General features: G+C 43.3%; 1 protein-coding gene across 1 annotated transcript; it reads right to left on the bottom strand.

Moving 5' to 3' along the window:
- Positions 1 to 5,262: 5,262 nt before the first annotated feature.
- Positions 5,263 to 23,985, bottom strand: tlcd3a (TLC domain containing 3A). The gene is made up of 5 exons (XM_079172041.1): positions 23,697 to 23,985; positions 16,310 to 16,396; positions 13,669 to 13,888; positions 8,150 to 8,245; positions 5,263 to 5,786 (listed from the first exon to the last, which is right to left on the bottom strand). Exons 1-5 carry the CDS (start codon positions 23,816 to 23,818, stop codon positions 5,481 to 5,483), a joined length of 831 nt encoding a protein of 276 aa, XP_079028167.1. The 5' UTR covers positions 23,819 to 23,985; the 3' UTR covers positions 5,263 to 5,480.
- Positions 23,986 to 24,248: the final 263 nt, after the last annotated feature.

Genomic DNA, 24,248 nt, shown 5'->3' with positions numbered 1-24,248 from the left:
ATTTAAATGTACTGGGTGTGCGTTAGTGGACAATCAATTAAATCAGCTGTAAAATCGGCATTAAACCCTCGAGAGGAAACGTCAGACTCCACGGTCGCTCTCTGGGACCCAAAGAAAAGACGAGAGACCGGAGGGTCGTCATGTTAATGAGAAGTGGGTCAATGAGATATTAAGACGACTCATCTACAGCCGGTCTAAAATAAAAACAAACAAGAGGCAAATGGTTCTCTCTTCCTACCTCTACAGTTACTCTGATTAACTGCAGTTCCCGTCGGTCTTTGGTTTACCAACCCTTCGAAAGTTGACGTTATCACGAGCCACGACAGAAAGCATGAATACAAGAAAAATATCTACGCAAAAACAAAAACGCTTTAAAAATATAATTTAGAACAGAAACAGCATACCATTCTAGTTGTGATCATGTTCAGAATCTCACAGTCTACACACACACACACGCACATATATCATCAAACCCTGAGCAAAGAGGATGAACTTAAGACTTTCGATAAGAAGAATCTATCAAGTGACAAAAGAATACCTGTTGAGATGCGCGTGTCTCATAATTCCTACTGAGGGATTCACAGGTTCAGGATCAGACGCCGTCTATGTGGCGGTGATCCAGACTCCATGCGATGGGAATAACGTGGCTTCTCTTCCCAAGGAAAGTTTAAAAGAACTATGCAGTCAGTGTGTGTGATCAGATCAGACCAATTAAATCAGATGTTGCTTTTTATTATTATCAAATATCAGGTATCGGCAAGGCAGTGTCATAAAATGATATGGGTGTTATTTTTTGTAAAGTATAGAAATTACACGTGAATTTTTGGACACAGTCACTTACAAATATATATAATGTTGCTTTCTGAATTGCCAAGAGGGACACAATGAAAATAAAAGAATGAACTGCTTCGATGAAGAACACGTTGAACAAAGAGAGGGAAACTTTGACGACCAAATTCAGGACACTGTCACAGAAAAAGGGTGGAATGTTATATATTCTATATTTATTCCATGATGTCAAAGCTTTGCAAAGAGACGGCTCTTAAAATCTTAATGAACCTAAAATTTTAACTCATCCATTGCTCGACATAAACATAACTGCCACAGTGACCGTATCCATGACTGTCAAAAGTCCTGGGAAAGTTGTGGGAGGATAAAAATCGAAGCATCAAGAGTGTCACAACATGCTCGACTTTAAGGGTTTTAAAAGAGCTGCGACTGCGCCTCAGATAGTTTTGTGTCATGATGGTATGGAAGCTGTCTCAATGGCTTTTCTACCCGAGATAAAAATAGTCCGATCTAAATAATCCTGAACGCCAACTGTTGATAAAGCATTAAAACAGCGCCACATGTCAGGCTGTTGTGTGTATTCAGTGGAGGGTGAGGTCATGGCATGACGATGCGGATGTATGTAGCCGACTACATAGGTGACACGGTTTAATGCCCGCACAGGCCTACTAATCCCAACTGGTCCTGCCTGTAAACTGCTGAGTGGACGAGCAGGTAATCCTGACGACAGATGGCAGCAGAGAGGATGAGGAGGAGGAGGGGGAAGAGGAGGAGGGGGGGGGGGGGCTCGCTCTGCAACTTTCTATCACTGCAGAGCACGTCAGCCCAGAGACGAGTTAAAAAAGGAGACAGAGCAGTGCATGATGGGAGGATGGAAGGGAGGAAACAATAAGGATAAGAAATGACCCGCAGCTTTTAGTCTGAAATTCAAAGATTAAAAATGGCCGACTGAAGTGACAACCTTTGGTTTTGCCTACAGCGAAAGTGGAGACTCATCAAAAGATGTTTGATGAATTCTAAACAGAAGTGTAACATCTTGTGAATGTAAATCAAACTTCTTTAGAGGTAACGGCCTTTTAATTTGCACCACCACGTATCTGGTGGGTGTGAGGGGCCCCGAGGGTGAACCGGCTGAAAGCGGCACAAAGAACCTGGGCTGAGAAGTGGCCTGGTCAGCAATGGACACACACAGAGAGAGAGAGAGAGACAGAGAGAGACAGAGAGAGAGAGAGAGAGAGAGAGAGAGAGAGAGAGAGAGAGAGAGAGAGAGAGAGGGCCGCACTCCGCTGGGCCGCAGCCAAACGGGACAAACAAGCCCATCATTCAGCAGCTCGGCTCCCCTTACTCCCTCACCCTCATGCTGCCCGTCAGCAAACAGGCTGTCCGTCTATACAGACAAGACGACTCATCGCCTTTTCTCCCAAACAACGCCGCTGCTTCCCACCCACCGGACGTGGGATACCGAATGCGTTGCAAACCACAGCGCAGAGCAACAAGATCCTCCACGCGATAAAAACCCGCCCCAGCGGGCACACGGGTCAAAGGAAACGTCCTTTGATTTGAGAATTTTAAGAGCCCTTAAGTCACTTATTGGAAATTTGAACATGGGAAAGAATTTAAGAATTTAATTCTTTGTAAACTAGGCTATTGTTGTCGTATGAAGGAAGAAAATAATAGAAAAGTTAAACTCCTAAGCAATGAGACCTCACCCTCTCTAAACGGCCTCAGCCGTCTGGTGGGACCAGTGGCGTTATGGTGGTTGCTGTTAGGTAATGTCACACACTGTTTCCATAGACATAGTCGTGTAACTGACATGACTGAGTCAGTTGTGCGTCCTTTCTCTATGTGTACCAGTGTCACTACATTTCAGCATTCACAATGGACACTGGACTCACAAGTAACATCGGTTCGGCTTTAACTTTGAACCAAACTGGCGATCATGACACAAGACCATCTGAGGCAGAGACGCGCGGAAACATTTTGGAATCGAAACCAAAGATAAAAAAAGAAGGAAAAAAAAGAAGAAGAGATAAGAGAGGATAAAAGGTAAAGCCGTTTGCTGCCTCTTAAAAATGCAGCTGCCTGCCTTGCAGTCATGTTATCATCAAAACCTGTAGCGCTCGTTAGCCGTGTCAGTTCTATTTTCCAAACGATTTTCTTATTAGTTGCATGCAAACTTTTTTTTTTCGGATAAAGAGAGGAGCCCTATCAGGTCAGTGTCCAAACGAGAGAACTCGACATGTCTGTCAACCGAGCTGCAGTTGTAAACGTGTCGGTGTATGCTACAAAAACCCTTACTTATGATCAATATACACTTGTGGTTTTACATGAATCAGAACACTACTAAAAGGTAAATTTAAAATGCAACACGAGAGCATGATCTGTAGTGTGTAGTCCCAGAAGAAATGTACAGCAGAAATAAAAACGTATGGTCCCCAAAATAAACAACAAACTGAGGCGTGGATCAATCCCAAATGACTTAGTGTTGTCTACATGCACCGCAGCCTCTTCTTGCATAGATTGAATTTGCAGGACATAAAAAAAAAGGCCATAAACCCACTCTTAAATCAGTTAGTTCACTATAAAGCTTGAATGACCAAGAATAGTTAGAGTTAAATTAAGAATACCTTCTATTTAATCTTTGATATGAAGAAACAATATTCTCAAGCATGTGATGTTCTCTAATAGACGCCTTTAAGATTTAATGTCTTTATGCAACTGTGAATAAAGCAACGATAAAGATTGCTTTGCATGATGAAAAGAAAAAAGGTCCTCTCAGGTCTAACCACGATGTTATAGATATAGGGCTAAGTTTTCAAACTAGTTTTTGATTTCGTGATGAAACTAAAACTTAATGTAGATCTCTAAAAACATTCAGTATATACAGCCCTGTGTGAAGTACACAAGTGCATATAGATCTGTAGAGCCTCTGGGGAACTAAACAGTTAACCTCCAGGAACAATCACTTCCTGATATCCTTCTTTGTGTCTGATCGCTCAGACTTCAATCCTCTGTTTAAGTTTGCCCCCAGCGAGCCTCTGCTCACCTTATTGCTCCGTCCTTGGCCCTGAGCCTGAGTTCGTCCCACATTAGGCATCACCACGCCCCCCCCCCCCCCCCCCCCCCCCCCCCCCCCCCCCCCCCCAATCTCCCAACATCTGACCATGAGTGATGCTGCCCTACATCGGCTCTGGCTGCCAGCGTTTCAGTGTCAGATAGAGATCGTGGATTCAAAAGATGAATCTCTCACGAGCAAAAACCCAACTAACCCTCTGCTCTTTGAAAAAACCTTCACACATGCAAATGATATAAACCTGGCAGAAATTAAAATCCTTGCAATTGATATTTTTTTAATCTCATCCCATCATCGCGTTACATTGTTATTTTCTTTTTTTTTTTAGACATCGAGAGCAGCCTCGTCACTATTTCTTATTTTTTCTTCCAAAGGTGATTCATTTGAGGTCTTGACCGAACTTTGTAGTATCATCCTAAAAAAAAAACGTAATGCCATGCATATCATGAAAAATGAGACTGTGAAAAGTGAAGAATGGTTTCCACAACTGAGGTAATCCCTTTGTTGGTGCCACCATTCTCCAACTCCGACGTCGGAGATTATTGCCAAACCGAATTCCTGAAAAGCTTTCCTAAAATGGAAGTGGAGGTATTCCCAAGAACATGAGTGCAGCATTAAACCCAGGGGGGGGGGGGGGGGGGGGTACACCATGCATACAGAGCTAGCGCCCTGCTGTGTTGGGGGAGGGGGGGATGGCTTCTGGAAAATAAGTGAGCCACGGACGTAAAAGTGATGTCACGGTGGGGGAAATGGGATCGATGCCACTGTAACATGTTCTATGGGACGCTACAAAGAAAAATGATAAGTGAAAAGTCACATTAACGGGGGTGTTAGCTGTTTCTAGCTCTCTAAAGTGAATGAGGTGACATGTATTTGCCTGCTAATACTGCCTGAATATGAACATCCCCACCCGCAGTCATTCCTAACCCTTCCCGTCAGTGTGATCGGTGAACGGATGGGCAAAGGAAACGCAACTGTCCCCGACACTTTACAGCAAAAAAAAAAAAAAAATCATTCCAATAAATACAACCTGTCGTAGCAGCCACTCACACAAACACTATAACAGACCCTCAAAGTCAGCAGAGGCTGTAAACACAGTAGGAGTAAGGGAAAAGATAATGTCTCTCTCTCTCTCTCTCTCTTTCTCTCTCATGGAAGCTTCTTCTTCGCTTTCTGGCGCTTTTTTTTTTTTTTTTAACTCCATGGATTCTCTCTCAGTGAAGCAAAAATTACCCTTTCTTCAGTGTTGTAAATGTTGACAGACGCAGTGTGTAGCACTTCAACAAGATCCAGGCAAGAGCCAAAAAAACCCCGCAACCCCCCCCCCCCCACCCAAAAAACAAAAGACGGAAAAAAAGCAAATCATCAAACTTCAGTAGTAGAGCTGTATCGGTGGAGAGGTCCACTTTAGGCAGCAGATTTTTGTAACAGAGGATTTTAAAGTGTGCGAGAAAAAAAAAAAATGCCCAGGAGTTGTGGGACAAGAGCAGGCAGTCCTGGTGTACTACAGTACAATGGTGGGGTTTGAAATGTGTTAAGTCAAACTAGTGCCTTTTGCAGAAGTAGTTGCGTTAGTAGCTGAGTGTGCGGCTTGAGCGGGCGAAACGTGAACCGGATATCAATCATCCTTAGAATTGTCAGTGACGGTGGCCGCGGGAGGCGAGTCTGGCATGCGGCTGCGCCGGTAGAGACGGTAGCCCTTTCGGCAAAGAAGGACGAACCAGTAGACCTGCGGCGCCAGGATGCACAGGTTGCCCAGGTTGGTGGACAGCGGCAGGTGGAAGGGCACGCTGTAGAGCGGGATGCCGTAGTGGCGGCCGTACACCCAGTACATGTAGGGGAAGAGGGCGATGCGGAACAGAAAGAAGGTGAGAAGTACCATACCGCCATTGGCCTTGTGCAGCCAGCATTCCTGGAGGCTGAGCTGGTAGGGGGGAGATAGAAAACAAAAGAGGGGAGGGACGGAAAGAGGTTGTGGAGGATGAGAACACGTTAACGTGGCATTTGAAGTTATGCTAAGCTATGTTTCCCCTGTGTTAATTGTTCAGTTATCGCTTGGTTTCTGTCAAATATGTGTTAAAACGTCTTCTTGTAAAAATATTTTTGATGACTCATCCTGAACTCGGGGGCTTACGAATGGCTTTATCCAATCAGCTGTGATTTGGGGAGACTAGCTAACTTTCCCATCACATAAAGCCTTTTGACTGTTAGCTCGTGGGTCATAGTAGCCAGTAGAACAGCTTTACGGGTCGGAGGTGTGCGTTTGGATCTTTCATCAATTATGGATATTCTATTAATTTATTCATTTTGCTATCGCCCTCCTTCCCGTGATTTAAGAACAGAGGGCGAGGAAGTCCACTCGGCCAAAATATCTACACCAAAGAGTTGGGGAAAGACGGTCCCTGTCCCCAGAGGATGAATACTAGTAACTTTGGAGGTCACCTGACTTTTCATTCTGCCACCATCGGAAGGACAAAATTTCCACGTGACATGCAAATTTGCGCCGTTGACCAATCGCAAGCTGTTTTGACCACACTGGTCTTTGAGTCACGGAGATTTGGCACTTTCTGGTTTGACAAAGCCTGAACTAGACATGCACGTAGCCTTTAGCATGATAGCATGGTAATATCAAAGTGGGCATGACCATTGGCTAGAGTTAGGACCGGGTATCGGCCCTCGATACATTTAAGGTATTGACCAATATAACCCAGTAACAATGTAGTATCAAAACTTCAAAGGGATACCTGCATCTGATAATTTTTTGTATGGAGATCTAGAAAAAACAAAAAGGCTGTTTGTCTGGTTTTACTCGCCAGCCAATCACCGTAAGCGTTCTTAGATTTAACGCGATATCTGATTGGCCCACTGCCACAGCAGCGTCAACTCTTACTGTCAACTCAAGCGTGACGTCCTTGACCCGAGTTGGCAGTTCAGCGTGCCGATGGTATGGCTATAACACACCCTTGTGGTGTCTAGTAAAAATAAATGCTGAGGTTGTGGCATTTTGCTTTCATTCACATGATGGATATCTAATTGAGTTGGAAAGAAAAGGAATGAAATTAAGAACTCCATCTAGTATCGGTATCACTTTAAGAGTACCGTTATTGAGTCATTACCAAAACCGGTGCTCTATGTTCCTGTTTTAAACACCAAGCCCTAGCTAACGCTGACAGGAAGTACGGCCTGATGATATCATAAAATCGTTTACTAAATTGTTATTGTTTTTCGTTAGTTCATACCAACTAGATTGCATTTTAATCTCCTTCTTATCTTTGATGTGAAGGACTGCAGGAGCCCATGGTCTACACAACAGAGATCAATAGGAATCAACGCTGGTGTTGAGAGCAGTGAAAGAGGGCCGCGGTTATAAAGACGCAGACGAGCAGTGGAGCTTTGCTTTGCTCTTTTACTCTGCTGACACCAGATGTCAGCAAAGACCTGAAAGCCAGCGGTCCACTGATCCCACTGGGAACCAAACACAGTCGGGCTCCTCTATTCTTAGATTACCAAAACACGCGGCCGCTGACCGTGTACGGTACACATGTGCTCGTCAGCGAGCAGGATGTAATGCTCACTGTAAGGGTGGAACCAGTGACGGCTTTAACTGCTGCTGATGCTTTGAGAGGCCGGGAGAGTAAACAGTGTCGTGGCTCCTCAGCTGAATGCCACTGACTGAAGTGGTTTTCTTTTTTTTTTCTTTTGGTGAGCCGTGCACCTTAATTATTGATGGTACAGTGACAAGCTACATCCCAACTGAAATGGAGACACTCAGGTTTTTTGATGATGCAAGACACTGCACATCACCTGAGCGGGGACTAAAGAAGAAACGAGCATGAACGACTTTCTTTTGCTCGGGCAGAGGCATTGATTTTAGATTCCGCTTAGTTCATATCTTTGTGGTCGACGGTTTGAAATGCCACTGTTGCATCTCTAGAATTTGCATTTTGGCCATAACTAAATCTGAGGTGACGGACAACAGTATCGCTGACAGCTTGTTGACAACTTTTAATTCTATTTCTTCTACTTTTACTTGTGTTTTGGTTTTTGGAAACTCACTCTTATTGTAGAAAAATGCAACGCTTGAGGCCTGATGTGTGGTTGTATAATCGCTGCTTATTAACGAATGATTGCCCAATTTGGCCGTGTGCTAGTTGACCTGTCTGACAAAGTCATGGTGGCCAATCTCAAAAATGTTTACTCTCCACTTTCTCAAAAACCTTTGGCTTTACACGACAGGTGTGGGACTTCCCAGCCTGTTGAGTGCACAACGTGTACGCGCCGTCTCACCTGAATAAATATCTTCCCCAGGGAGACGAAGGGTGTGCTGAGCTCCGTTAGAAACAAGCAGCCGACGAAGAAATCCCCCTGGTCCATTCTGCAGAACTGAGGAACAGACAAACAAGAGCGCACACACACACACACACACACATACACACACACAGTGAGCAAACAAACATGAGCATGGAAAAAAACAAAACACACAGCTGACATTCAAGGACAATTTCTGGAACAGTCCCAGTGGAAATGTGCTGAGAGAGGCTTCAAAAGACATTACCAGGCTCAACACACGTGTTCCTCAAGGTTGATTGTGAAAGATTTGGACTGATAGTTATGAATATAACATTCTAAATAATGTTGAGAGAGGATGTCAGTGTGTCTGTTATAGCGGGACGGGTTGGACGAGCCTCGCTTTAATTATCAGTAGACGGCAGCACCTTGACAGACGTCACTGGAACAAAGCTAAATCAAAAAGGGCTCTGCTTGCCTCTCTCGCCGCTTGTTTGTTTGGGTATCTTTAATCGAAAATGACAATGGAGCGGTGCACAATAATGTTCCAGATTTAAAAAGGTAACCCTATTTCAACCCTATTTCCCCATGTTTTGGTGTCTAAGTGACTAATGAGGACAACCATTTTTTGAAATTGGTCCAGTATTGCGCAACGGCGCTGCAGCCGGCAGCAATGTAATCAGGCCGTTCCTTTTGTGCAGCCACATAATGTGCGTGTTTTTGGCTCAGGTTGTTTTTTTTCAGTGTCTGACTGAAAAATAACAAAAATAATTCTTTACCTTTCGCTTGATCTGTTTTTTGTTGTTGTTGCGTCTAACCAAGTCTCGCTCAAGGAGAAGTCTCATCCACAGTGAAAATAGAACATAATGTTCTTTATGTACTCCAACACAACACACTGTCCAGCGCTGTACAGAGAGTTTGTGTTTTACTCAGCAAACCAGTTTCAAAAATTGTTTACCCCATTAGTCAGTTAGACATACAAAAAAAGGGTCCAGGTAGAAAAATACAAAAGCTACCCTTTAAATGGTAAATGTCTATAAATGTAATATTATAAATTCTAGTTACTTGCAACATATTCAGGCTGATAACAAGAGCCAAAGTGTTGCTGGGACGACTTTTGTTATTGGTCTAATTCAAGTCACTGGTAACCACTAAAACACAAACACCTTGTAAACTTCACGTGGCTGTGTGACATTTCCCAACTTTACGAGGTGACGAGGATCACCGGACAATAAACACAAGGCCGGTCCACAATGGAGAACTCAAACAGGACCACATCTCTTAAAATGTAAAGGAGCCTTTAATGTTTGTGGTGCAGAAATGCAGACTTTGGAGTGTCTAGTAGTCGGATGAGCTCCATGCTAGAAACTCTAAAAGTAAACATTTTCCAATCAGTACTTCCAAAAGTCAACCAAGGTTTGGTAGTCTCTCAAGCAAGAATGAAAGTACAAGTGTGTCCTGTACTCTACTCCACATACGAGCATGTTTTAATCCTTAATTAGATTTAGGTGGATTCACACACACCCAGAGTCAAATCCAATTTTTTTTTTGTCCAATGCCACAAGGCAGATGTCGGATTCTACCACAACTTCAACGGAGGCGGTGCTGTCCTGTGCATAGGTAATGAATAAAGCTTTCAAATATTGACCAGCGGCACGGTGCTGAATAGTTAGAGTGGCCATCCTAAAATAGGTGAGTCGGTCTAGATGGATAAAGAGCCTAGCTCGCTGTGTGGTGATGATGAATAAAGCATGAGTGGCCTTGCCATCTGCCCACCAAAGAATGACTGCGACCGCAGAGGGAAACTTTACACCACCACGAACAAGCTAACTGGCTATACCTCCGTCCAGCTCCACCTGCCGTGGGCGTGCGTTACCTTTTGTCTATGGATGTCGGAGATGCTGCGAAAGGCATCATTTTAAACTTTACCATAAACAAGAACAATCAAGGGCTACGTAAGGCTTCTGAAACGATAGTTTCAGTCTTAATCCTATAATTTTAATGTGAGACGTGTCTGAATGGGCTAAAAACTGAGTCAACAATAACACTTTTGATACTTTAAGCACATTTTGTTGTCCTTGTTGACAGAGGATGTCGTAGGCAAATTTGTGATTTGGGGCTATAAATTGAATTGAAATTGATAATACTTTATTCACATAGAGTTTTAAATACAGTACTCTTACCATTTACTGAAGTAAACCACTTCTAAACTCTAAACTCAGTCTACTTATGTACCGGTCCCCTCAACTAGTTCGCATACAGCCACCGAGAACAAAAGTAGTATTTGTGGTCGCTAGCGTCTGATGGTTTCCGTCTGTCACAAGAATGTATTTAAACTGTCTACTCCATACATTTGCCTGTGTGTGAATTAGGATTGCGTTTACAAACACGAGAATCACGGTTAGCCACGAGCTAAGAGGTTGACAGGAACATCAAATCCATCTCATGCATCGCTGCACGCCGTCCACCTGTAAAAACCCAGCAGTCTCGACTAGATGTTGATGTAACCATCATTAAACCCCCGTGTGAGTGTACGTCTAAAATATAACGAGCAGGTTGGTACGTCTGCCTACAGGTCTCCTCCTATTGGACGTTCACAGAAAACCTTCACAAGGCGTCCTCCTGATCTGATGCCCGACGGTAAACGTTAATAATGGCTGTGTTCCATTTAGGTATCCCAGTAGGCCAGGCTACAGGTGAGCATGCACAATACCTGGACCCTTAAACTGGCACACCTAAATGGAACGCAGCCATCATTTAATGTTAACTAAAGCTGTGTCCAAATGTCTGCTGTAAAAAAAAGAAAGAAAAAAGGCCAATTGCTAATTCAAACTATTACGATAACTTCTAACATCAGAGCGACACAGTATTTGTGAAATGAACCGCATAAGTTCTCCAAATATAACGCACTGAAGTGTCCTGTAACGGGCTTGCTGCATGACTCTACCATAAAGCTGACGGGCGAGGGAACAGGAGGAGGATCAGAGGGAGGGGGGGGGTGAGTTTAGAGAAAAGAGGATGAATAATGGAGGGTAACTTGATCTCATATTGTGCCACTGCAAACAAGAGAGCCGGGTTTCCACTGCACCTGGCCTGCTAACCTGGGTACTACTTGGAGAGGGGGGGGGGGGCTCTGGGTACTACTTGGAGAGGAGGGGGGGGCTCTGGGTACTACTTGGAGAGGAGGGGGGGGCCTCTTTGGCATATAAATAAACACTCTGTCGACAGTCGAATGGTCCTGTATGAACGTATTCAAGTGTGTGGTGCGGTATTAATTGGTTTCTCTTCCGGCCAACGCTGAAATCATCAGAAAATGGAGCTCTATTATGAGCTCCATTTGCATGCGTTACTGCTCAAACTGTGCTCACAGTGCACGCGGGTTAAACAGTTCAGCGAGTTTCCAATTTGCCGTTTAAAACTTGCCCTACAAGTCATCCCGGTCCACAGTGCCTCTCCTTCTCTGTTACCTGCTTCCTCCTTCGCCCACGCTTAACAACCATTCAAACTATGTTCATCCATTCAAAGCATTTATCAGACATCGAGATCTTTGCCTGGCGCCCGTTTTTTTCCTCCGACATTCCACCAACACTTGTATCACAGCAAAAAAAAAAAAAAGAACCTGCACCTTTCATTCTCACTTCCTGTCTGTTCTTAATGCCTCGGTCTCTTTGCAACACTTACAATTCAAGGATGTAAAAGGAAACAATAGTTATTTGTTGCTAATTGTTTTAGGAAAGTAATTACTGGTGCATTCTCTTCCCTTTCCTGCCATTTACCACCTTGAAGCCTGAACAGCAGATATTCCTTTAAACCGAGTTGTACTGTAAATAGACCACACAGTAAATCAGTCAAGTACTCCACTCCACTGCAACTCCATGGTTAGAATTAGACCAACACTTTAGATTTAGTCATAAAATGGACACTGGCTCGTTAGTGTAATCCACGATTAACTGTTCAAACGGGGATAACGGTGCGTGCTTTCAGACAATCTTTCCTTAAAAGCATTCACAGTGTTGATGTAGATATGAAAATAAGGTTGTGATGAATGAAAAGAGAGGGAGAAGTTCAAACCCCGCCTACTTCCACGCCTCTGAATACCTGGCAAACTACCGCATGATGAGAGTGTGGAATTGTTGTTTAGGTAAATATGTAAAACTAGTTTTAGAAAGTTAGAGAGGCTGTTTGCCAATCCAACAAGTACAAACAGTACAAGTACTTTGGTTCATACGTACACAGAGGCCTTTACCCTCAACCACAAGGTAATTTAATTTGAACCGTTTTAGTGTCACTTGATTGTCTAAATTTCTTTTTAAAAAGAACAAGAATATAAAAGCTACAAGCAGCGTCAAACCCTGTGTACTAAATGTTGTTGAGATGATCTACACAGTGAGATAATAGATGTTTTCTGAACTTGGATTAGCATGTTTGCACACTAATGTACTTGAAAATGACTTGATTGGTGATCCATAACAGTGAGCATCAAGTCTGTTTTATTGTTGCCACTTAAGCAATCATTAGGAGATAATGCAGCTCGAAGCCAGGATTGATTTGAAAACAACGCACTGCATTACAGCACCAACTAATGACGCATTACCGGCAGTGGACGGTACTGAGAGAACACGTGACTTCTCACAACTCTCTTTGATGCTATGTCGAATGTCATCGGCACCAGTAGGAGACAAATTCAGTCATCAAGACAGAAGTCGGAGAAGAGTTGAGTAATTCATCTAGAAAAGAGATATATCTGCAATTTATTTTGCATTAAGATCCATAAGAGTTAAAAAATTATGTTTAAAGATGCTCGATGAGGATAGAATTCAAAATAGTGTCAAAAATTCAGTTTTTGAGATACAACTGAGTATTTTTGAACATTTGAGATAGATTTAGTGTGAATTTGCAGTAGGTGAAAGTTACACAGTGCCAACATGAATGACTTGTTAAGACTTTTTCAAAGTCTTAAACTTTAGACGGTTGCTGTAGCTGTATCATCAGCACACTAACCCACAAAACCAGTTGAAGAGGTTTGGCATAGGACTAGACTTATGTTTTGGTCTATTTCCATGCTTGGAAAGGCAGCTGGGTCGGACTGTCCTGAGTGCAAGGAGTCTGCAGCGATGTCGGCGTGACTGTATCATCACCATTTATATCAATACGATCAATGTGTTCATGATTAAAGTGCACTAGATTGAAGCATTTCACTTTAAAATGCACTAAATTTAGGGTGAAACTTCCTGTATTTTTTCATATCGCAATATATATTGCAGAATTTCTTTTTTGCAACGTTAGTTTTTCTCAATATTGTGCAGCCATGAGATCAACGAGAGTCGTAGTAAACAGGAGATAATCTGTGCTGCTAATCGTTTCACCAGCAGCAGTGCAGCACAGTGATCCGTCACCACCAGCACTGCCTGCATTACATTCGGTTTGATCTACATTATTGGCCTAGACTACTGACAACAAGGCCTCATCAATGCTGCCTCCTCACCACCCCTCCCTTCCTCCCCTCCTCCCCTCCTCACCAGTGTGACAGGCAGCAGGATAGTGAGCAGGGCGATGTGATGCAACACCAGCAGGAACTCTCTTTGGACGAAGGAGTTCACGGTCTTCAGTGAATGCTGCTTGTAGTCCTCGTGCCCTTTGACGCGGAAGCGGTGGTAGTGACTGAGGTACATGGCGAAGATGTCGTACGTCATGTAGGGCCCACCGTACCAGATGATAAAGTAGGTGGCCAGCCAGTGACTGAGGAAGAAAAAAAAAACACAAAAAACACATGTAAGATTTCTATCTTAATTCATGCTTCCGTCTCAGTTTTCTATGTATTCGCCATGTTTGCAATAGCGGGAGATCCGTTGAATCAAACCAAACGATGATTTTCTATTGTGACCAAAACCGTCTTACAAAAAAGGTTAACAGGCCAAATCTCCCAATCCCAGTCATTGACGAGTTAATGATTCAGCAGTATTAGAGCAGAGTGCACACACTGAACAACCTTTAGTATCAATAAAGGTAAACACAGAAACTCATTTAACCTTTCTGCCTCGTCTCTCTCGCATAAGCATAGCAAAGGCTTTAAAGCAGTCTTATGCAAGTACAGTATAATAAACAGCTCGGATGGCTGCGGCCCTCTAATGAGCACCGGTTACCGTGATGGTTAATTATGTGGACAGCACGGAGTAAAGCTGCAGGGCAGCGCTGAGCTACTGACCTCTGACCTCTCACTGGGCTTTTCCGCTCTTAAGGCCAGTGAATGGAGATTAAGAGCAGTAAGGCACAACAAACCACTGAGTGGAGACGCAGGGCCACATCAGTCGATTCTGTTTTTTTATGAGCACACTAAAAACAAAACATTCTTATAAATATAAATATATGTGCATACCAGCTACGGATGGCAATGGATGAAAGTTAATTGGTTAACCAACGAGAACATGTTTAACCAGTTATATAGGTCAATTAAGGGCCAATATTTTAATTCAAATTCAAAGGCGTTAACCAATTGAACTGTTCAGACAGGACGCACCCTGGAGAGTTCCACGCCGTTGGGCCTGGTATGTATGAGAAACAGCTAAATACAAAAAGTGGGCTGAAAAGCAGGCAAATTAATATTGAAAATGAAATTCAGAATCCATGAGTCATCTGATCTGTACCTCTGATCCGATCAAAATATTCTTGAGACAATATGAATTGATAACAATTGGTGGCCAATTGATCAGAGCATCCGTAACCTGATCAAAATGAAGCACTAAACTTCAGGACCTTTACTTTAGGCCTCATTTCCATTGGCTAGAATGACAATGCACTGTATGGAAACATGGCAACATAGCACAAATGGAGCCGGCGGGGCAAGAAACATGAGCAGTCAGACAATCAAAATTTCGCTGCATCATTCCAACCACTTTATTTGGGGGTAAAAGCTATAGTTGTGGCTCGGGTTCAACCGATAACTGACAAGAATGATGGACAAAACAAGGGCCCAAGTTGTTATAAACAACCGAATGAATTACAATAGTGAATTTCCCTTTAAACGTTTATTCCAACTTTTGGTGACACTGGGTACTGGTCAATTTAGCCTCTCAGTACCCATGCTAACACAAGGATGGATACCAAAATCACCCTCGTGTTAGCATGGGACAGAATATGCTCCACATTAACACATTCAACATATGGACATGGACCCTAATTAATTATTCAGCTGTATAAAAATCCAAACCTCGGTATTGGACGTTACTGCCACAGAGGCAACGAAGGCTAAATAAAGTGACAGATTGTGAGTATTCATGGGTCTGACTCTGGAGCATGTGTCTCTTAAGCTCCGGGCCGTGTGCACGTCACAGGACGGCAGAACTGAGCAGCGCTGTGGACGAATTAAGCCCTGTGGGTGCGAGGGGGGGTGGGGGGTGGGGGGGGTGGGGGGGGGTGGATTAGCGGCCTGAAACTGGGCCTGCCCGAGTACGGCCGTTGCACTCAGTAGGATTATTACGCTAGCATTAGCTTAGCGTCACCCCCCCCCCCAAAGTTATGCGTTGGGAGGCTAACGCTGTGCTAACTTGATACCAGGGTGCTGACGTGTAGGTGGAGCTTGGACAAAAAAAGACAACGACATAGTTACTTTTCAAACTACGCATTTACTTTTTAAAAATCCACACGAACCACTCTTCACATCCGCATGAATTGGATCCGCCTCATTGCACTTGTTTACTAAGTAAATGTCACTTTTAAAGCTGGTTCGTCCTGTTATTGTCTTTTTCCAAAATAGTAGTGAAGAACGCCTAGAGCACACAAGGACAAGTTGCCTCCTAAGGTAAATACATTTGACCGGTTTCTGACAAACAATGTAGCAGCAATTACAAAAGCTAATATTTAAACAGACAGTGAGCGGGGCTACATTACATCACCTCCTGCAAACGGGTCTAGCGCAGCTAAAAAACACAAAACATCAAATCTGCTAGCATGTTAGCACGTCGTTCACTGCTGAGCCTGTCTGTAACCGATACAGACAACTTCTTCTTCACTTCACCCGTCTTTCCTCTACTCTGCAACGCTCCTTGGGTGTGCGGAGGGGCTATGTGGAATGATTGAGTAGAGGTTGGGAAGTCAGCGGGATTCAGAAGTGTATAGGTAAGCACGTATTTCATGAAGGGGATTAACGGCGTGACGTCTGACCTGTCGTTGATGACGCTCTCCCGGCATGATGACACAACGATGACTCCTACCGTGGTGGCCATGACGGCATGGATGGAGGACACCAGTCTGAGAAAGAGACACAGGAGAGAACGGGTCAAATACACCAGTTATTAAATCACACCACAGCTGCAAGCATAACATGAAAGCATATTTTGTTTTTAGCCATGATAGCAATGTGGGTCTGTCGGTCCTGTGTTAGCATGCTAACACAATAAGATGGTCCACATTATGCCTGCTAAACATCAACACGTTAGTCTTTTTGAGCCGGTTAGCAAGCTGACATTAGCATGTAGCTCATAGCACAGCTAACCCCAAATACAGCCTCAAAAACTGTATATAAGACGTGGTCAACATGACGTCACCCACTGGTTTGGTTTGGACTGTTTTTAAAGCCTTGAGTTCAGTATTTTGTCCATTTCCATCTTGTTTTTTTTTGCCAACAGAAGTGACACAAGAGGGTGGAGCCAAGTACAACCAAACTCTGAATGACATTTTTTGGCACCCAAAATGTTACAATTTACTTTCATGACCTGAAAACACAGTGGGAGAGAGTTTAAAATTCTAAAAACAATAACACGGACACCAGACCACGCTGTGGTAGCAACCTGTCAATCACAAAGCAGCCACGCTGCTTAATCGTCTCTTTTACTCCTTAATGAACTCCCGTTTACAGAGATAATAAATAAAGTGAGAGGTTGGATCATTTTCCCATAGACTTCTAATAGAATTTGAATTATATTTGCAACCAGAGGAGTCACTTCCTGCTGGCCATTAATAAGAATTCACGTGTAAGGTGCTTCCGCGTTGACTTCACTTTTCAGAACCGGAGGTTTGCCGCCTGGGTAAAACCTGATGAATGTGGGTCAAGTTTAGAGAAAGTGTCCCCTTCAGGTGAACAACACAAGCAGTCAGACCTACAAGTTCAGTGTAACATCATGGGATTAGCAGCGCTTGGCCTCCACTTTCCTCGTCTATAAACAGACCTGTGACATAGGAGAACTTGGTACATCTCTAGTTGAAGTGTCACTGTGTGAGGTGGCCTCAAGACACACACACACTCATAGGCGTCGCACCTATCTTAAAAGTATACTCACAAGTCATTCACTTATGAGATGTGTTAAATAGTAACTGACTGTAATGTTCTGTGGCAACACAAGAGAAAAAAGAGAATTCTAGCCATTTTAAACAGGACGTTGGATTATATCACCAATTTGTTCAAACTATGAATGGCCGCTTTTGCTCAGACAAGCTTTCTCCCTGGCTCTTCTCCAACTTGGCAGCACTGACAGTAAGCCGCTTTGAAATCAGAAAACATGTAATTCATTCCCCAACACGCGCTGCGGCCATAATAGACAGTCGGCCCTTTAACACGCCACCGTCTAAATGTTTCCAGCGTTTCACTGCTTTGTGTGTCCGGGTTTACATCCGACACCTACTCATCCCCACCTACAGCAACGACTGGAGACAAACACGGGTTACCTCGTGAAAAGTTTGGTGTATATATACGAATTGTAAAATAATTAAAAAAACACATCCGATTATGATAATTAATATTCGATTGTGAAGAAAAAAAAGGCAGCACTACTACAGCTGTTTATCTCGCACCGCCAGATAAGAGTCACACGTCACTTTCTATTAATTGAAAATTAATTGTAAGCGTTTGGTCGAGCTGAACGAGGGATAATTAAACAACAACCGTAATGATGGCAGAAAACTTGGCAACAGAGCGAGAGAGAGATGCCGTGTCCTGACAGCAAGCGCTAAGTTACGCCATGTAAACAAACCACATACGGTCATACTGGAGACGTACCAAAAAAAAAAACAACGTTTTGTGTTGTGATATTTACTAGAAATGGGACCAACAGCAAGTAGAAGACTTTGTCAGGCAATCTGCCTCCAGCCAGCTGCCACCTTATCTAGCTTTTTGTAGTGAAATGAGGGCGCATCGCAAAGATATCGCCTCATTTCAACTTCACAAAAAAGCAGTTCCTCGTCCATTCGTCCACTTTTAAAGTGAGCGACAGCAATAAATAGAAATGGGACAATCTGACAAACGTTCAGCTCAAGACGGCCCTCGTGGCTACGACACACCGTCATGGAAATAATGCACAAATAGTTTGAATCCATGACAGTCGTAGTCCACTCGAGTATTGCACATATTGTCACAAAGCCCAAGACCCTGGTCAGTATAACTGGGACCCTACTGAGATCTGATTAGAGTGAATATCATTTGGACCCAGCACGACTCAGGTCTCGTGGTTAAGAACCAAGAGGACCTGTGAAATCCCCTAAGCGCAAAAAAAGACTTTTAGTCCTGCTGTAAGTAAGGACCAGTTTTACAGGGCCAATAAAAGGTGCTTTCTTTCTCTTTTTTCACAAGTAACTTGTGTGTTGCAAATGGCAAGAGTGAGAAAACAAAGGGTGTGTTTGTGTTTCCTGCTTGAACCTGCCGTTAACTCGCACCAATCTCCATGGGAATGCGACCATGACACCGGCAAGGCAACAAATGCCACGTGACCGGCAACTACAAAACCACAGGCCTGAGCTGGAAATGGCTAACTGGACTCTCTCTCTCTACATCCCCCACGAAGTCTACCCCTAGAAACACACACACACACACACACACACACACACACACACACACACACACACACACACACACACACACACACACACACACACACACACACACACACACACACACACACACACACACACACACACACACACACACACACACGCACTTTATCCCCACGCCTTGCTGCCCTCTAAGGCTGCATGGTCACATACTCTATCACAAGACCCAGATTTTACACAACTCATTCATTGTGTGTCCGCCAATAACCCCCGCTCTCTCCACTGATGAAAGGTTGAGGTTGACGGGGTGAGTAGCGTGTAGAGGGGGGGGAAAAAAGGAAGAATGCTATGCGGCCTTGTTCGGCAATGTTGTCTTTTCTTTTCCCGCTGTGTCAGGCCGGTGACAAACTCGGCTTCCCATTTCACCACAACCCAAAAATCTTCCCTCTCGACTGTCCCGTTATACACGGACGAGTTGCTCTTTCATGTCCTGTCACACGCTCGGTGTCCGACGGTCATGAGTGGTGTTTCTTTAGCTCCTCAAGTAAACGGGCTGCGTAATCTGGAGTTGCATTGGTGCTGCAGCAGAGCGAAAGAAAAAGCGACAGAGGCAAAAAAGAAGAAGAAGCTAACAGGGTGCATTTCATGGCAAGTAGGGACCCTGTCTCTGGACGCAGCTATATCACTAACTGCATTGTTCCTTAACCACTTCAGTAAGAGTAAATAAACACTTCAAGTAGACAATCAACAGAATTATCTTGATTCTGCTGCTAATTGCTAAAATAATCACAATTTTCTGCCATTTTATCGCCATTGATTCCACTATGGGGTCATTTTTTAGGCTTTTAACAATCGTGGTGTCATTGCACTGAACTCCACCATAGTGTCAGGTGCACCGAATACTTTATTAACCCCATTATATTCACGAGGGGGGGTCACATATCTTCTTTGAGTTGACATCGTATTTACTGTGCTGTTGAAGTAATATAGATTTGTCAACTGACGTGCCTGGGTCCACACCTCTGAATCCACCCACTCCACCGAGTTCGGGTCGAATGATTCGTCTGTCATTGTGACATGAAACAGCGGCTTTTCGATTTAAAAGTAATCAGCGAATAAGCGCAGCGAGTGGACTAACAATTAGCCAATCAGGAGCCAGTTGCTGTCAAGCCGTTATCAAGCATCGTCAGCTGTGCGCTGGGACCGAGGAGTAATAACTGATTGGTTAGCGAAAATGAATATATGTAAGAACTGTCTTTGGTAATCTGAATGGCTGATAGACTTATAGGACTATAGGTTGGCAATTACAATCACACACGAGAGAGAAAGTGTAAATTTAGTCACTTCCTGTTTTGCCGTTTCTACCAGTCGACCCGGACGGGGTTTGTTTTGATGATGAGAAGAGAGGTTGATGATGAGAAGAGAGGTACAGGCCTTGCTAACTGTAAATGAGGAGTTGTTTTGGACTCCTGATGGACTAGTCGCCATTGCCTTTTATTCTCATCGGGAAGGTAACGTTATGGACATTAACTTCCCGATAAGGCGGCAAAATCAAAGGGAATTTTGCTAAATTGCAAGCATTACCCGGACTGATGAAGAACAAATGTCCTTTTCTCCAACTGGATTACTTAAATGAAAGGAGAAAATCTTGTTATGGCATGAGGTAAGCTTACAACAAGTGATGTTAACATATGATGACTGACTGCAGTTTTGCTGTCAGTTTCGGGTTACTTAGATGTGGTGAACATGTAAGTGCCACCCTTCGGCCTCTAATACAGTGGCTGATTGGTTGTTACAAGGTTGCTGTCGAGGATGTTGTCAACGTTGCTATTGGGTTGATCTGCCTGGGCTTCACTCTTTATGTAGACGTAGCTGGCTTGTCGGTTTTGTCTTGAGATAATATGAAATGGGATTTAGGAGTTAAGGCGAGCACTTTTGGCTTGGAATCAGCTGCTCAACAGGAAAATGTAATACATATTTTTAGAACGTTAACGTTACTAAACGTTACCTTTGAGCCACGTCAGCGTAGTTAACATGGTTTGCTTGCTATACCTTATCTGTTTAGCTAACAGATCAATACCGGTGAGAGCTAGCAATCAGCAATAACTTAGAACTCAGCTGGTCTGTACCAAGTAACAACAAAGTTACCTAGTTCACTAACTTTTTTGTATTTTTAGTTGATCCATATGTAAACAAAATCTCTTATGTACTCTATACTGACATGTGGAGAGTGATGCCAGCCTCCCTGGTCTCTTTTAGTAAAGCAATGTGGTGTTGAACAACTGACGACCATTCGTGGCGATTGTAAACAGTACACAGGAAAGATGGCGGACGTTATGACGTAGTGTAATGTCTACCGCTTTATATCCATGGTCTATACGAGATCCTTTTAGTTGATTTGATATATTTGGTGTTGAGCAGTCATCAATGCAGGTTTTTAGTTTTACTAAGCGCTGAATGTTGTGTGTCAGCACTCTTTGAGATCACATGTAGATCCAGTATTGTGGTAAGTACCATTACATCCGTTTGTCCGCTCAGACATTACCATTGCCGACTCTTTACCCACTTCTCCCTTTTCCAGACACACTAAGGGAAGTCCTCCCTGTGTGGCAGACGTCCATAGTACAGCTCGGGTTGATGATAGCTTGAGATGTCAGTTAATTACTAGAAAGTTAAAAAAACAACTCTTCTGTTGGGGCTGTACAGAATGTAATCTGTGTACATTCTTAGCTTTTATTAAGGATTTTGAATGAAGCTTTGAATGTCTGTTGTCAAACTGTCACATGAATGCTTTTGTGAATTTATGGTGCCGTTAGATTGATGCTAGACCGCCCCGTTAATACCGGTGAATGCCTCCCTTTGTGTATGGCAAGTAGAAGAGAAAACAGTTATTTCACCAAGCAAAAATATTTAATTAGATAAAAGCATGTATGAATTCTGGAAATGATAACATCTGTCTGTTTTTTACAATGCGCTTGAGTTATTGGACATTTTTGGGATCACATAAGTCTGAAACAATCTTTAGCCGTCTCATCCTACAAATAGTGTAACACTAATATTAGTGTGGCCTTATCTTTATCTGTTAAACGCGTAGGAAAAACAGGTTTAGACACAATGAATGTCTAGATTCAGGTTTAGATACAAGAAGAAAAAGAAGCTGCACAGCATTTGAATGTTGATTTAGAATTTGAAAGTCAATGTTCTGAATGAAGCTTTGAACTATTCGGTACAGCCCTAACTATTTTGAATATTTTTTTTTTTCTCCAATATCTTCTCATATGTGCTTCTATTTCATCCGATAGTAAACTTCAGATAAACGTTTAGCAGATGTGGAGTTTAAAAGACGTGGTCGTATGCAGAGAGAGTTGCGTGGGGGATGCGATCACGTTGCATTGCTGGAATTGTAGCATCCATTGTTTTAGGACCTTAACTCTGTATTTTGATTGTGATCATTCTTCTTTCAAACCGTCTCTCACAAGTCCCACAGTATCATGTAAGTGTTATCTAACATCTGTGTCCAGTTGGAACCACTATACATTATATTGCGTACATGAGCGGCAAGTTACAGTTAACTGACATGTGCTGCCGGTTATGTTTCACCACATGTATTTAATTGAAGGCAGAGCACACATACACATCTATTTAACTACATTAGGTTTGCACAAGTAACCACACACAGGGATATTAATAGAAAATCACATAGTATTTTAGTACAGGTGAAATCTACTGAAACTGTTCCACCACAACCAAAGACACTAGCACGATCCGAGCTCGGGGACCTTTGTGGCAGAGCAGATACAGTCCACTTCAGAGACCGGTTGAGTCTCGAAACAAGCAGTGTTATATCCTCTGAGGCGTGTAAGGAAGATTTTCCGTTAGATGAGCATTAGTAAATTAGTAGAAGCATTATTCAGGAGCAGGGTTCAGTGTTTTCCAGAGCCTAGCTAACTCAGCATTCGACCCTGACCGGAGCTCAGAGGATTAGCCAGAGTGACAGCGTACAAATGAGCATTGAACTGAGCTGTGCACATGTGAGCAAGTCACACTGACACACTGTTAATTATTATACTTTTGCCATATCCATGCCAGCTGATCTCAAAGTTAGTGAGGAGGCTGCGGATGTGACATCTCGTGTTGTTCCCAGATTTTATGATGACACATGGATCAAGCTCGAGGTTTGTTCATGTGTAACAAAATAATGTCGCTTCCAAAGCCCCTAGGGGATGCACGGTTTTAATAATGTTCCAGACTGCTTATTATTGCATGTGATATGTAACCATAAAAAACATGCATGTTAGTCGGACTTGATGCATGATATTCTCTGTAAAAAAAACAGACCAATTGAATACACTTCAACACAGATACAACTGCTAACAGCACAGTCTTCTATGGTATGACCACATGTATAAATACTCATACAGGGACCCATAGTTTAGCTGTGATATGTGCAAATCATCCTTGTAAAAGATTATTTTTGGGGGGGATTACTCGGCCAATTTAGCACAAAGGCAATAGCGATTAATACACATCAAAATAGGAAATTCAACTACACAAAATACATATGGTAGTAATCCAATAGAGACAACAGGAATCGTAATTTGCTCACGTTACATAAAATAATATAACAAGATTAGCTAGCTAACTGAATGTGTGCGTGTGTGTGTGTGTGTGGTGGGGGGGGGGACGTTACTAGCCACCAAACAAGGTCAAATGCTATACATTAGCTCGCAGTGTTAGGTCGTATTTCGGCAGGAAATGTCGTACAAAAGGATGAATTTAGCTAGTTTACCTCTCGCTGACCAGCACCACGTCGGCATCGCTCCAGTGTTTGAACACACACGGCAGGATTTTCCTAAAGGCGAAGAAGAGACCGGGGAAAACTACGGCGCCACAAGCTAAAACTTGCAACATCCTGCCTCTATTTTTCCTCTAAAACCTGCCTCTAAACTCTCTCCCCTCCGCGAAGTTTCGCCCGTTTACACGCGGCGATGAGGCATTTTAATGCGGGCCCCGGGGGTCGGTGTGCTTTTTTTTTCTCCACCGGGAACAGTCCACCATCCACGCATATACACACAACTGCCGAGAGGCTCAGCAGCAGCACCACTGTCGAGCTAAAAGGCAAAGGCAACAAAAACGGAGCTTTTCCAGAGCTGCTGTCAAAATAAGAGTCTTGACCCGGCGCCGAAATTAAAGGTGCTTCCGGTGAGAAGGTTCACATGACGGTTGAGACGTGTTACGCAATTCACGCTTTTATTTTGAAGGTCTGTTCCCTCACACGACAGATGCACTTGAAATAAGAACTGTTATTCGAACACTAAGTGATGGATTATTTTATTGTCTT

This window comes from Pholis gunnellus (assembly GCF_910591455.1).
Source record: "Pholis gunnellus genome assembly, chromosome: 13".
NCBI lineage: Eukaryota > Metazoa > Chordata > Actinopteri > Perciformes > Pholidae > Pholis > Pholis gunnellus.
This window is presented reverse-complemented; position numbering and strand designations above follow the sequence as displayed.